This window comes from Caenorhabditis briggsae (assembly GCF_000004555.2).
Source record: "Caenorhabditis briggsae complete genome, chrV, whole genome shotgun sequence".
In the NCBI taxonomy this organism is placed as follows: domain Eukaryota; kingdom Metazoa; phylum Nematoda; class Chromadorea; order Rhabditida; family Rhabditidae; genus Caenorhabditis; species Caenorhabditis briggsae.
Window position 1 is genome coordinate 7,300,934 of NC_013488.2, and position 13,626 is coordinate 7,314,559.

At 37.2% G+C, this 13,626-nt stretch overlaps 6 protein-coding genes across 6 annotated transcripts; 2 read left to right on the plus strand and 4 right to left on the minus strand.

The window, feature by feature from the left end:
• Nucleotides 1-242: 242 nt before the first annotated feature.
• Nucleotides 243-597, minus strand: CBG27368 (the record flags this gene model as incomplete). Its single annotated transcript, XM_045237254.1, has 2 exons — nucleotides 243-369; nucleotides 419-597. 2 exons carry the CDS (start codon nucleotides 595-597, stop codon nucleotides 243-245), a joined length of 306 nt encoding a protein of 101 aa, XP_045098565.1.
• Nucleotides 598-1,692: 1,095 nt separating this feature from the next.
• Nucleotides 1,693-3,228, minus strand: CBG06675 (the record flags this gene model as incomplete). Its single annotated transcript, XM_002647541.1, has 6 exons — nucleotides 1,693-1,950; nucleotides 2,000-2,117; nucleotides 2,175-2,458; nucleotides 2,507-2,716; nucleotides 2,766-3,066; nucleotides 3,113-3,228. The coding sequence occupies 6 exons, from the start codon at nucleotides 3,226-3,228 to the stop codon at nucleotides 1,693-1,695; spliced, it is 1,287 nt and encodes a 428-aa protein (XP_002647587.1).
• A 1,220-nt stretch (nucleotides 3,229-4,448) lies between these two features.
• Cbr-cav-2 lies at nucleotides 4,449-6,665 on the minus strand (the record flags this gene model as incomplete). Its single annotated transcript, XM_045237255.1, has 8 exons — nucleotides 4,449-4,631; nucleotides 4,678-4,767; nucleotides 4,849-4,926; nucleotides 4,973-5,096; nucleotides 6,005-6,084; nucleotides 6,126-6,215; nucleotides 6,263-6,358; nucleotides 6,579-6,665. 8 exons carry the CDS (start codon nucleotides 6,663-6,665, stop codon nucleotides 4,449-4,451), a joined length of 828 nt encoding a protein of 275 aa, XP_045093281.1.
• A 685-nt stretch (nucleotides 6,666-7,350) lies between these two features.
• CBG06677 lies at nucleotides 7,351-9,815 on the plus strand (the record flags this gene model as incomplete). Its single annotated transcript, XM_045237256.1, has 7 exons — nucleotides 7,351-7,540; nucleotides 7,585-7,902; nucleotides 7,950-8,032; nucleotides 8,534-8,602; nucleotides 8,699-8,797; nucleotides 9,154-9,245; nucleotides 9,296-9,815. The coding sequence occupies 7 exons, from the start codon at nucleotides 7,351-7,353 to the stop codon at nucleotides 9,813-9,815; spliced, it is 1,371 nt and encodes a 456-aa protein (XP_045093282.1).
• A 140-nt stretch (nucleotides 9,816-9,955) lies between these two features.
• Nucleotides 9,956-11,234, minus strand: CBG06678 (the record flags this gene model as incomplete). The annotated part of the gene is made up of 4 exons (XM_002647544.1): nucleotides 9,956-10,073; nucleotides 10,123-10,479; nucleotides 10,528-10,916; nucleotides 10,965-11,234. The coding sequence occupies 4 exons, from the start codon at nucleotides 11,232-11,234 to the stop codon at nucleotides 9,956-9,958; spliced, it is 1,134 nt and encodes a 377-aa protein (XP_002647590.1).
• A 211-nt stretch (nucleotides 11,235-11,445) lies between these two features.
• Nucleotides 11,446-12,294, plus strand: CBG06679 (the record flags this gene model as incomplete). Its single annotated transcript, XM_002647545.1, has 4 exons — nucleotides 11,446-11,766; nucleotides 11,812-11,894; nucleotides 11,956-12,021; nucleotides 12,096-12,294. 4 exons carry the CDS (start codon nucleotides 11,446-11,448, stop codon nucleotides 12,292-12,294), a joined length of 669 nt encoding a protein of 222 aa, XP_002647591.1.
• Between the last annotated feature and the right edge of the window lie 1,332 nt (nucleotides 12,295-13,626).

Consider the following 13,626-nt stretch of genomic DNA (forward strand, 5'->3'; position numbering starts at 1 on the left):
CGTTCTATTAGAGGTTTTACGGTAATCACAGTTCCAATGCGATTTAGAAGGAAATTTCTGCCATTGTTAATACTTGTCCCATAGTTATGGTCCAATTGTCTTCTTAGCCACTGTCGAAATGCCAGAGGTAGAAACATGGTAGTGAAGAAGAAACCGTACATGTGAAGTTTTGCAATAGTTATTAAATATGTGGATAGTTATTAAATATTAAATATGTTATGCAATAGTTATTGCAATAGTTATTAATAGTGACGCAATTTCCAGGTCTTGAAGAATAAATCGAACACAATGTGTCCTACGCAATCCCAATGATACGGTATCCGTTTGTCTAGTTGATTAAAAAATGGACACTTGTCCGCAAGTTGGTCTCTATAAGATTTCTTTAGAAACTATACATTTTAAAGACGTATCTCCCTACCTCTTTTCTTTCGAAAGGTTCTGAAATACTGATACAACTGATGGATATCCCAAACGTTGTGACTCTTTTCGACTCTGCGTTCTTGCGTTTCTGTTTCTCCAGAATACCTTGTGGGTAATCAGTCTCGGAAGTTCGTATATAAGCATAAAACAAACCCAAATCCAATGAATCCAGAACATTTCTGTGAGCGAGACGAACAATCCGGTAGCAACTAGATGTCGTGAAAATCAATGACAACTAAACGCGGGAAGGAGTCAAAGAAAAGACACTTTTAAATGTATAACGGTAATAGAGGGGAGGGGGGCAATCGATTGGCAATTGATTGCTCCAGGTGCGAATGATACAGAAAAAAGGAGAATGCCGGGCTGAGTCTTGCGGAGTTAGGTAGGTCAGTGAGAAATACTATTTGTTGAGTTTTTGTATTCAAAAGATGATTTTAAAAATTATGCAGTGCAAACCCCTCGTGTTGGTATATTTGGGTTTTCTTTCTAGATGTAAGCACATGCACTCTTCGGTGACGTCTTTTGGGTGTTTGGGTGTCTGAAAAAGAAATTCGTGTTTGTTCATTTTGTCTTAGAATTCCAGAGACTACAAACCCAATTCAAAAAGAGCCATATTTTTACAGCTTGTAACTGTGCTGGCTGAAAACGCGCGAACGAGTGAACGTCTTTTGATCGCCTTTCCGATGGGACAGGATATTGGCGGCTCGTCGATGGACCGTTCCTTCACTGTGAATTACCCTGACTAAAGTTTATTCTAGCATGTTTTGAGTAAAACGTTGTACTTGGCTCAAAATTAGATTTCGAAAACTCAAATAACTAATTAGTAAACTGACCAAGTGTCCAATTATTTGATCAATTTTAAGCTGAGTTATCGCTTGTCAAAGTTCCTTCACCTCTTAAAATCACAACGACGTGCAAGAAACATTACATAGTTTGTGCTTTTGGACAACCACAACACTACCTTTAGAAACTTAGAAACTTAGAATTTAGAAATCAGTTCGAAAGTTACAGAAGCTCTGAATCAAACGTAAAATAATATTTCTACCAATTTTCGTGCTTCCAAGATACTTCTAAGATCGTAAGATATACCCGTTTTTATCAGTTCAGGGAAATGTGCGGTTCGCTCGAAATTTTTATCAAAATGATATCATGAAGTGACTTCGCTGATCGAGCTTTCCATAAATACAAGATTTATGTATCGCAACAAGATTGAAATAATATATTTAATCTGTTTATGTCAAAAACGAGAACTTTAACAATAAAACCCATAAATCAATGCCATTCTGCAAGAACGAGCCTCATAGTAAGATAAAAAACAACGACGCAATTAGCGTGAAGTGCCGCGAGAATGAGAACCATTATATAACTACCGATAAGTACATTAAAAAGAAGAAAAACGATAGGGAAGGTTATCAACGGTATAACAATGCTAATCTGTATAACATTGATATATAGAAGATGATTTATAGTTCTTTTGATTTTTGGAAGAAAGCAGCTCACAGTTGCTGGTAGTTGGAATTTCCAGGAGTTCTGGAAAAAAGCTGGAATAGGTTAATGCAATTCAGAAAAGGGAACCCACATCTTTTTCTTTATCCATTTTGGCGGAAAGCTGATAGCAATTAAACGGGAACATCAGTTTTTTGAAGCCCATTTCGATTCCAAGATTACCATCGCTTGTTTTGAAATGAATTGAGTTCCTGAAAACATAGAAAATTACTCTAACGGAAAAAATGAGAAAAATGGTTCACACTTACCCATTTACTCTAACGTCGTCATCAATTCCAAATCCTACTCGTTCTTTCACTTGGTTCCAAAAACCATCGAATTGATCTCCAGTCATTCGAACATATCCAGTATATTGAAACCGGTTGAACGGTACTTTTCCCGATCTCAAGTCTTCACAGACCTGTAAGAATCGTGGTCCACTTGTGAACTCGTCCCGAAGTTCCATTGTCTGGGCTTTCATGGTCCAAAGTCTTTGCAAAGACGCAGTTGGCACCATGTGGGCAAAAACTCTGACATTTTTCACTGTTAGTTTCTATAAAAAGGACCAAGTTAGGATTAAGACTTTTGATGAGAGACTTGCCGTCATGTCTTCAAAAACTGTTTGGAGAAGCTCCTCGTCATTCATAAAATCAGGCATCGTTTCAGCATTGAAGTCAAGATTTCTAATTTTTGACTTTTCGAACTGTTTGAAAAAATTTGGAAAGTACTCGTCCCCGATGTGAAAATTAACAGCCAAGTTATTTATCATCAGTGGTACTGTAGTGCGAATGATATGAGAAGTTGCAATATACTATAATGAAATTATGGGTATTTAGAAATATTAAACTCTTATTCATTACCTCGACAAAAAAATAGTTAATCACTGTACCGGCGCGATTTAAAAAGGGCACACTGTCCCTGTGAATACCTGTTCCATCCTTATGGTTCAATTTTTCTCTTAGCCACTCTCGAAATTCCAAAGGTAGGAGTGTGGTAGTGTAGAAGAAACCGTACATACGAAACTTTGCAAAAGTAATTAAGTGACGCAATTTCCAGGTCTTGAAGAATAAATCGAACACAATGTGTCCTACGAAATCCCAATGATACGGTATCCGTTTTTCTAGTTTATAAAACAATGGATACTTGTCCGCAAGTTCGTCTCTATAAAATTTTTTTTAAACTGTACATTTTAAAACTTATCTCATACCTCTTTTCTTTCGAAAGATTCTGAAATACTGACACAACGGATGGGTATCCCAAACGTTGAGACTCTTTCCGAATATGCACTCTTGCGTCTCTGTTTCTCGAGAATGCCTTATGCATAACTAGTCTTGGAAGTTCAAAAATAAAAACAAAAGAAAGCCAAATACAATTAATCCAAAACATTACGATGAGCGAGACAAAATTCAGAGATAACTAGATGTCAAGAAAATCAATGACAACCAGACACGGGAAAGAATCGAATAATGGACACTTTTGAATGTATAACGGGAACTGAGGGGGGCAATCGATTGGCAATTGATTGCTCCAGGTGCGAACGGTACAAAAAAGGGGGAATACCGTATTTCCTCTAATAGAAGCCCACCTATATTTGAAGCCCACCTTCTGACGTACTTAAAAACATAAAAGTGCATAACAGAAGTATGGGTACTTCAGGTAGTGCAGTTTGAACGTTCCGTTCGTCAATTCGGCTATTGTTGACATTTTCTTTCTACTTCAACAAATTTATGGTATTTTCAGTTTTTGGTAATTTCCTAAAAGGAGGTTGAAAAATAGAAAAATGGGCTTCAATTAGAGGAAATACGGTAGCTCGTAGATGGTCTTGTTGAATTTGGTTCACAAGCAGTCATTATGAACTATTATAAATGTTCATTCAAAAATAAAAACCTCGTACGGGATTACCATATTTGCGATATACGGCTATGTCTGACCACATTCATTCTTCGGGGATTTCTTTTAGGTATTTGGTTGCCTGAATAAGTACTTGCTGTTGGACCATTTTGTCTGAAAATTCCAGAGACTATAAACCCAATTCAAGAAGAACTCTATTATTATAGTCAACTGTGTCGGCTGACCGTACGTTCACCGCCTTGGATGGTGGCGGGCGGGCTGTTGGCTGCTTGTCGACGGACCGTTCACTGTGAAGAATGAATAGAATAGAATGTGCCCATAGAAATTTTTTAGAGCGTTCACTTTTCAGAACTTTATCCTTATTCTTTACTTTTGAAAGATTCTGGAATACTGAAACAATTGATGGGTATCCCAAACGTTGTGACAGTCTCCAACGTTGCATTCTAGCGTTTCTTTTTTCCAGAATTCCATGTTGATAAAAGTGCATCTTTGCTTTAGAAAGTTGAAATAATAATAATAGAAATCCCAGTCCAAACTGATAATAACATTTGAGGTGACAATCAGTTTATTAAGTATTTGTATACTACAAAGACTGCATGTTCCAGACTCTTCAAATTCTTAAAAAGTCATCTAGATAAAAATTTTATAAAGGATATAAAAAAGATGAAATCAAATATAAAAGTATTCCAAAATCACACATGGTGTATATGCTTCTCCCATACTTCTGTCACTTGTTCTCCTCGAGATGTATGAAGACGTGCCGTGGAGAATACGGCACCCACGGAGTAGAAGAATGGACGGACAATGTAAATCAGGAACATTGGCCAAACCAAAACAATTTGAGACAATGCCATTCGAGAAAGAATCAGGAGTGGCTGAAATAAAAAAAAGTTTTTATCTGAAAAAAATTAAAAATCTCACTCTGACGATCCAAATATTTAGGAATGCAAAAAGAGCAAAGAAGAATCCACCGAGTAGAGCGATCAGCAATCCAAAGATCAATGTGAGAATCTTATAACTGTAGATTCTGACGATTTCGAAAATCTGAAATTTTTTGAAATTTTTAAAATTATAATTTCGAATCTAAAAAACCTTGAAAGACAATGTCCAAACACATGCAATACTGTGGTATTGTTCACTGGGTTCTGCGAAAACTTCAAAGAATGTGGTCTGAATTTTTTTTTTATAAATTGAAGGGTCCCAAGAGACAACTAACATTCAAATACTGTACAGCATCGGTTGGATCTCGATCATCCATATTCATTTTATGAACTAGAACTGGAGCAATGTTGTGTGCTCCAATGTCGAATGCCATTTCCGGGTTGTCGGGTTTCTGGGATCTGGAAAACAGTTATAATGATGATTCAATTTTTCATACACTGTTAAGTTTGAGCTCGATTATCTCAGCTCTTATAAGAGATAAAAATTCTGTCAACTGATAAAATGTTTAGGATATTATGCTTAACAATTTATAAGTTGAAAAATTTTTCATATCTTTGAACGAGACAAGGGAGAAACAAGTTCAAATAACAAATACCGTATTTCCTCATATAGAAGTCCTCCCAAGCCATCTACTTTGAGCTCAATTATCTCGATTTCTGTAAATGATGTCCAAAATTTGTCAAATGACAAATTACTTATCACAATATCACCAACATTTTATGAGTTGACACATCTTTTATCCCTTGCACAGGAATCGAAATAATTGAGATTGAAGTTGGGCTTCTATTACAAGAAATACGGTAAACTTTTTTCAGGGAAATAAAATAAAGCTTTGATGGAAGGAAAAAGCTGTGGATGAAAAGCTAAAAGATAAGATAGAATTTCAATCAGAAAATATTGGAAATCTAGACTTTGGAACTGTCGGAGCTTTTGATGATAAAAATAGAATGTTGTATGAGAAAAACAAGACAGCCTAGGAAATTTAGACGAATTTAAAAGGGAGGGAGAAATTGGTGTTTAGCCAATTGAGACAGTTCTAACATTGACTTAAAAAAAGAAACCTAAATTGGTAGTTAAACTTGTCAAGAAACCAAGCACCTACTCAACATTTACCGTAAAACCTGTAATAGAAACTCTCCCACACTGTCAAGTTTGAGCTCAATTTTCTCAGCTCCTGAAAGAGATATCCAACATGTGTCAACTAATAAAATGTTAAGGATATTATGATAAACTATTTATTAGTTGTCAAATTTTTGATATCTTGCATAGGAACCGAGATAAATTGGCTCAAATTTAAATGTATTACCTATTTTTCTGTGGTTGCGGTGGAGGAGGAGAAGACTGTTGAGCTGGATGCTCTGGCAGTGGTATGGATGGAGCAATTTCCTGTAAGTTAATTTTTAAAACATTCTTTTTTCGAGACTCACTTTCTTTGGAACCACTCTCCTCGAGGATCCTCGCTGGGATGCGATTTCAATTACAGTAACCTGCCTCTCTCCTATGTCGTCTACCTCATCCTATAACTCTCCCAAAAAAGTTACAGACATAAATTTAAACCCCTAACCTGTTTGATAGTTACATGTGGACGAGCGGATTGTACTGTAGATCCTCGATTCGACTTGACTTCCACTTCTGTGATGTTCTCTAGATCTTCGATATCCTGAATGTTTAGCCTTACAGTAACAACTTTGAGCTCAATTATCATGATTCCTGTGAAAGATATTGAAAATTTGTCAACTAATAAAATTTTGGTGGTATTATGATGAATAATTCACCAGTTGACATCTTTTTGAAATATTTCACAGGAATCGAGATAATTGAGTCCCAAGTTGCCGGTTTGGGTGGGCTTCTATTAGAGGAAATACGATATAAATACTTACATCAACCATATCATATTGAGGAATGTCTTGATGACGTGGTAGCGGATGAATCTCGTCGTCGCTATCAGAAGTTCCTCGACGAGACATTTTTCACCTACTTTTTAAAAAGTAGAGTTTTGTTCAGCAAATGAGAAAAATGGGTGTGTATTATTATTTGGTCGACTCTAGGACGTGCCAATCTCTATTGAGTTTCAGATAACGACTCCTTATCGGTGCATTCCAACCACCCATCGTCATTGAAGTTTGCTTACAGACACTAGCGGAAACAAGGAGAAGTACGGAGTAAACAAGACTAGTGGCACCTCCCTTTGAATTTGAAAACGCGCGCTTTTGAAGGAGTGGCGGCCGAGGAAACTCCCGAAGTTTCCTCTCGTGCACTCCTCTCGGACAAAGTTATTAATTTCCGATATTGTTGATTTCCGGTTCATTTTTTGTATTTCTTTTCATTCCCCGTATCAAACATTCAATTTTATATTTTCTGGCACATGATAACTCCATAGCACTGCTTATTTCGACACCCGAGCTCTAAAAACTTTATTGCTGCAGACTGAAGTTGTTCTTATCACTTCACGCTTGTTTGATAACTCCCCAACAAGTACTTAATCGCAATATTAAGAATTTGGGTTTTTAAGAAATTGCTGAAATTCTAGAGAGAAAAGAGAACAAATAGTGTATATGGGGAAACTGATAGTGAGAGGAAAGAACTTGTTTTTCTTATTACGCTCGAGAAAAAAAACACCTGACTTTTCACATAACATATTTCAGGCAATCGATGAAACGGGCGTTCTCTAGACTCTGGGCTTTTTCACCAAAACAACGACATCAGATTCTGACGCAAAGAATTGTGGAGCGAGCCACGATTCTTTGGAGTAGCAGAAGTCTAGCAGCGATTGCTGCTACTGGAATCGGAGTTTCAATTGGCGCTTACCAATTCATTAATACAGCAAAAGCTGGAATTTTAGGTTTTTTTCTCTTTCAAAATATTTCAATTTTTAAAATCTTCCAGATGGACCCGACGATGCATCCCGGCACAATGTCCAAACCGATCATAAGCTCACAAAACGAGAACTTCGATTCCTTCAATTTGCTTCTGTTGAATATGACGATGTTATCTACATGAGCCCCATGGATTTCATTGATTCTCTAACTTTGGATGCTCCAAGAGAACGTGTCTATCGACGAGTTCTGAAGGAGAAGGATATCAATCGAATACTCAAGAAGACGCCTCCATTCCGAAGTGGAAGCAAACACTTTTTTCGAACCATGGATCAGAGTGGAATAATTTCCTACTCGGAATACATATTTTTACTGACACTTTTGACTAGTAAGAGTGTTCAGATCCACAAAATCTCAATGTTAAATAGCTTTCAGAATCTAAATCGGCATTTCGTATTGCATTTTTGATGTTTGACGAAGATGATAACGGTAATATAGATCGTGATGAATTCATGTTGGTGAGTCTTTCAGTATTTTTTGTTGAGAAAATGAGTAAAAAAAAAGAGAAGTGCGATATTTGCTTGCTTTTGTGTGAAAATTTTCATTGGAAAACTAAAAAAAATCTCGAAGAAAATAATGATAATAACTGAGTGAGTTAACTGCCTTGATTAACTATGATTTGATATAAAATGGATTGACTGATTGCTTTTGTATGAATTTGAATGCAGTTGAAATATGCTTAAAATTCCCAATTTCAATTTTAAGAATATATACCTTGCACGCGTTATCATTTTAGGTTTTGCATTTTGCATCCCGCTGTTTAGGTTTCATTTTAGTTCAATTATTAAAAATATTCTTAACTTCTCTCCAAAAAAAAACCTTTAAAAACTTTCCCTTATTTAGTACTGACTCCATCCCCTATTTTTGATTTTCCTTTCTAATGAAAATATCGAAATATCAATAATTTTTGCCTTCCCTATAAATTATGTATATTTAGTTTAGAATCTCGTGAAATTTAGATTCGTAGTCTAACGTCTTCACTTCGCTCAACGACACGTGTGCAACCGAAATCAGGAGAAGTGGACGATGTACAAGATGTAAGCGTTTGCAAAACAAACCCCTCATCACAATGCCAAAAAGCTTAACTTTTTCACCTTTATCTATCTTTTCTCTGTTGTTTCTAGTCTTGCCAACTCGACGCCGGCGATTATCACTTTGCTGTGAGCCGAATCGGAGCAGATCGCTTGTTCACTGGAGCTGATTCGTATGCCGTTATGTTCACTGTAAGGACTATTCGGATTGAAATCTGAAAGCCAGGAAGTCTGCATGATAAAGAGGACGTGAATAGTAATGCTTTTTATCCTTGAGATTATGACAGAATTACTGTCAGAATCGTTCTCCTGCCTGTGTGGTGTCGAATATCGCGCTTCTTCTTTTTCCCTATTCTCTACCCTACCCACTTCTCTCCAACTAATTTAGCCTGGTGTTCGTTTTCAAAACTTTCTCCCAACATTTTTTTCCAGATCGCTCGAATGTTCGCTTCCAAAGCCGCGACACTTTCAGGCACCCGACTCGTTCATGTTCATGCATTCTTCCAATTAACCATTAGTTAATACTGATAATTTATTTTTCAGAAAAGCGAAGAAGAGGTACGCAAGCAAGACACCACACTGCTTCTCCATTTGTTCGGATTGGAGGTAATGCCACATTGAGTTTCGACGAGTTCCAACAGTAAGTTGTACATCTAGAAGACAATAGTATCAACCTGAATATTGATTCAGGTTCTACGAGAATTTGCAAGAGGAGCTTATGGAAATCGAGTTCTATGAATTCGCGCGTGGAAAGAGCACCATCTCTCCTGTGGATTTCGCTCGTCTCATACTTCGATACAGTATCGTCAACTTCGACGACTACCACAAATACCTCCAAAGAGTTCAGGAGAAGTCTTCAGATGATGAGCAAGGAATCACTCTGCACCAATGGGCCACGTTCAGTCGATTCCTTAACAACTTGGCCGAATTTCAAAGCGCCGTCCGTTTATATGTCAACAGCAATGTGCCAGTCTCCGAACCGGAATTCGCTAGAGCTGTTGGATGTACAATCGGGAAAGAATTGGATCCGGTGGTTGTTTCGATGATATTCCGAATCTTCGACGAAAATAACGATGGGACACTTTCCTATCCGGAATTTTTGGCCGTAATGAGTGATCGTCTTCATCGTGGACTCCGTGGAAGACTCGAGAAACCATGGGGTTGGAAACCATTCAAGAATTGTGTAATTAGTGAAGTATCCCGTGCCTAAAAAGAAAGCTTACCCGTGCCGGCCTGTAGTTATAATAGAAATATCTTTTTCTTGCCTATTGCTTGTGTGTAAATAAGAATTTTTGAAAATCAAGAAACAACAAAAAATCAACAAAACTGGGTAACAGCAAAAAAAAGAATCTAATCCGATGGACTTGTGTACAATTGTCGAATACGAGCTTTATCGAATCCTCCAAAGTCCATTGTGATTGCCGGATAAATTGGGACAATATCCTCTTCACAAAGACGGAGAAGTTTTCTATAAAAAATTCAAATATTTAATAAGCCGAGCCTTCAGAATTTCTCACCCCATCGGTGGCATTGTCGACCGATCAACCATGTACATTTCAATGAGTTCCTTGACAACTTTCTCGTTGTTTCCAGCCACTATCAATGAGAAGTTTGCCATTCCATCGGAGAGTCCTTTCGTGGCAAACTGATGTAACTGAACACCCTTTATGGCTACTTTCAGCGTTCTCGCGACTTTTGCCATTGACGCTTTGGTATCCGCATTCGGTGTATAGGCAACAACTGCCAGTGCTCCAAGGTTTAACTTTTCGTGGACACTGAGAAGTTGCTTCAGGATATTTTTAGTTCGATCGTCGAAATTGAGTTCTGGATCAACCACGTTCCAATCCCAGATGAGAGTTTGAAGACGCGGGAACCTGAAAAATAATGCATTTAAATAAAATATGACAGATTCAAAAACTTACGACTGTGACAGAACTTCAAGTAACTCTTCAGCATCAGTCTCTCCCAAAAACTGCAGTTCCTGAACTGCAAGCGCCTTCACAGTTACGAATTCGATGCCTTTTTTGAATTCATTCACATTGACACCTGGATTTCCAGATAATTTTATCAGAGATACATCTAGATTCTGGAGAACTTCTTCTAGAATATTATCCGCTAGTTCTATTCCACGTAGGTTCAGTTCAGCCAATCGCTTCAGAATTTCTGCCCATTCTGGCTTTTGGAATTTGGTTTCAGAGAAGGAGAAAGCGGCAAGAAGAGTGAATTTTCTCAGCAGTTTCAAAAGATTGCCTGAAGAAATATCGGTCATATGCAGAGACATTGCTTTCACATTTTTGAAGAATTCGCGAATCTGAAATCAAAACTTTTTTAGGCGCCAGAAAAACTTTTTAGGTCTCACCTGTTCATCCTCATAATTTTCCTCGAGCACGTTGACCAGCGAATCGCAAGGATTTCTTCCAAAATCAATCTCAACCAGTGTTGGTCTCAGTTTGAATAAAGACTCCCATTGAATGTCTACAAGATCTCCTGGCTGGTCTTTGAATCCGTAAAGATTCTCTCCGAATTTCGATGCGTTTTTGATTCGAAGAATCGTTCCTGGCATGCTTTCTACGTAGCTGCCACGGTTAGCCATCCAGACAAGAACACTGTCAGGTTTTGAAGATGTCATTGTTCTAAAAAAATAACAAGAATTAGGTCAACAAAATAGATGAAAATAATATTTTCTTCGAAAAATACACAAACACTTTTGTCCGAGTGGACTACACGATGTTTGGTCACTTAGGCCACTCACGAGTTTTCGCGACCATCTGGAAAAATTTCACAACTTTTTCACAACTTTCACCGAAATTCAGTAAATTTTGAGGTTTCCAAAATCAGAAATGTCTGAAATTCACGAAGAAGAACAAGACGAGACTCTCCGAGCATCTCGATTGGCGTTCGACTACATTTTCAAGCTCATCTACCCAGTTTTCTACTTCGTCACAATTCCGCTGCGAATAACAAATTGGTTTTTCACAAACTTTCCGGTATTTTCCTCCCTATCCCTATTCCTTTTTGTGTCCACAACGTTAATTGTGATTTATGTGTACCGAAGACTCTCATCGACACCTCGTGAAAGCTTTATCAGCTACGTTCTCTACACTGTTCTCCCATATGCAGTTTCAATTGTGTACACAACTGTTGGATTCATTTTTCCTCAGGTAAATTTTAAATACTGCTTATGAATATATAAAAATTTTATTCAGGTGCATTTCTTCACTAAAATCATCAATGTGCTTCTTCATCCAATAAATTTCATTCTTGGATTCATCGAAAAAGTGGACAGCAGGTCAGCGACCCACTATTTTTTCAACTCTTATATATTTATTGATTTTTCTTTGATTTTTCAGAGCTGCTCCGATTCGCCGAACAGTCGAAGCTCTACATGGTCCAAAGCCATCGAAAAAGAGTATCAAGTAGGTGAATGACGAACATTCTGAACCGGCGTGTTTAAATTCCCCACTCCTCCACAAAAATGTGTCATTTGCAGATCCATCGAAGAGTCGCTCAACGAAACACGTCTTCAATGTTATCTGTGTAAGCTAGCCGACAAACGAGTCCTTCTCCGCCCGTGCAATCATTTCTGTCTCTGCGAAAAGTGCAACGACGCCTTCCAGAAGCAAATCCCACCACTTTGCCCCATTTGTCATATTCCTGTACATTCATTCGATATTATTCATCTTTCATGATAATTTTTTTGAACATTTTGTACATTTAAAAATTTCTTATTAGCTTTTCCTCTACCTCTCATCCCGATGCGTGTATGACCTATTTAAACTTTTTATAATAGCATTTTACTGTAATAGAGTCTTTGTTGAAAAAGTTTTTTTTTAAATTGAAACAAATGAATCTGACAAGTTGGTCGGTGGTGACTTACGTCAAAAGGAATAGTCTGCGCTCGACACATTTTAGGATAATGTTGTCATTAAAGGAAAAAATTTTTTTTTCAGAAACTTTTCGATTTTCTTTTCGGAACGAACATCACACTTTGCAACTCCCACCAGTCGTCTCTGATCCCCAATCGGTTTCACATCCCATTCGTCGCCGCATAATGACGTGGCTTCTGCTGCTTCTTTTCATACTTTGAGTCTCCTGAGCAGTAGTCTTCGAGTGTTTTTTCTATCGACATAGTTCTTCCACATAACTCTCAGAAAAGAAGAATGAAACTTTGGGCGGTCCCTTCCCTTCCATGTCTCATGGGTCTTCACCCCACTTATCGACTCTTACAAGTCGTTCACTTATGATCGCGTGTTCAGAAGGTCCTTAGAGTCTCAACATGCAAAAACTGGAGGCACTCTTTTTTCTTCTTCCGTCCTTACTTTGGAAACATCATCATCAGAAATAGAGAAAACGTAGGATTAGGTGTAAGAATAACGCATTTAATTTATTGCCTACACCACCACTTCTATTAGTAGATTCTGGAAAAGCATGGATTTAGAATTTTAGAATTTTTTTCTGAGTTTTTGAATTTCTGAATTTCCCAAATTCAGAATAACCGTATCTCGGAATCTCAGAATCTCGGAATCTCAGAATCTCGGAATCTCAGAATCTCAGAATCTCAGAATCTCAGAATCTCAGAATCTCAGAATCTCAGAATCTTAGAATATTAAAATCTTAGAATCTTAGAATTTCGGAATCTTATAATCTCAGAATTTTAGAGTCTACGAATTTTTGGTTTTCAGAATTTTCGAATTTCATAATTTCCAAATTTTGAATTTCCCGAATTTCTGAATTTCTAATTTCTGAATTTTGAATTTCAGAATTTTGAATTTCAGATATTTCTGAATTTAGGAATTTCTGAATTTTTGAATTTTTTAAAATTTAAAATTTTGAATTTCATAATTGTCAATTCTCTGAATTTTCGAATTGAATTTTCGAATTTCTGAACATAGCAAAATAAAAATCTATAATTCCAGATAAACGTCTTCAAAGTTTGACGCTGGTATACGTTGTTACCATGTCAATCAAAAAACAAAAATAGTAATGGAACCCCTATGTCGTTCGTTCGTTTCCTCTTCCTT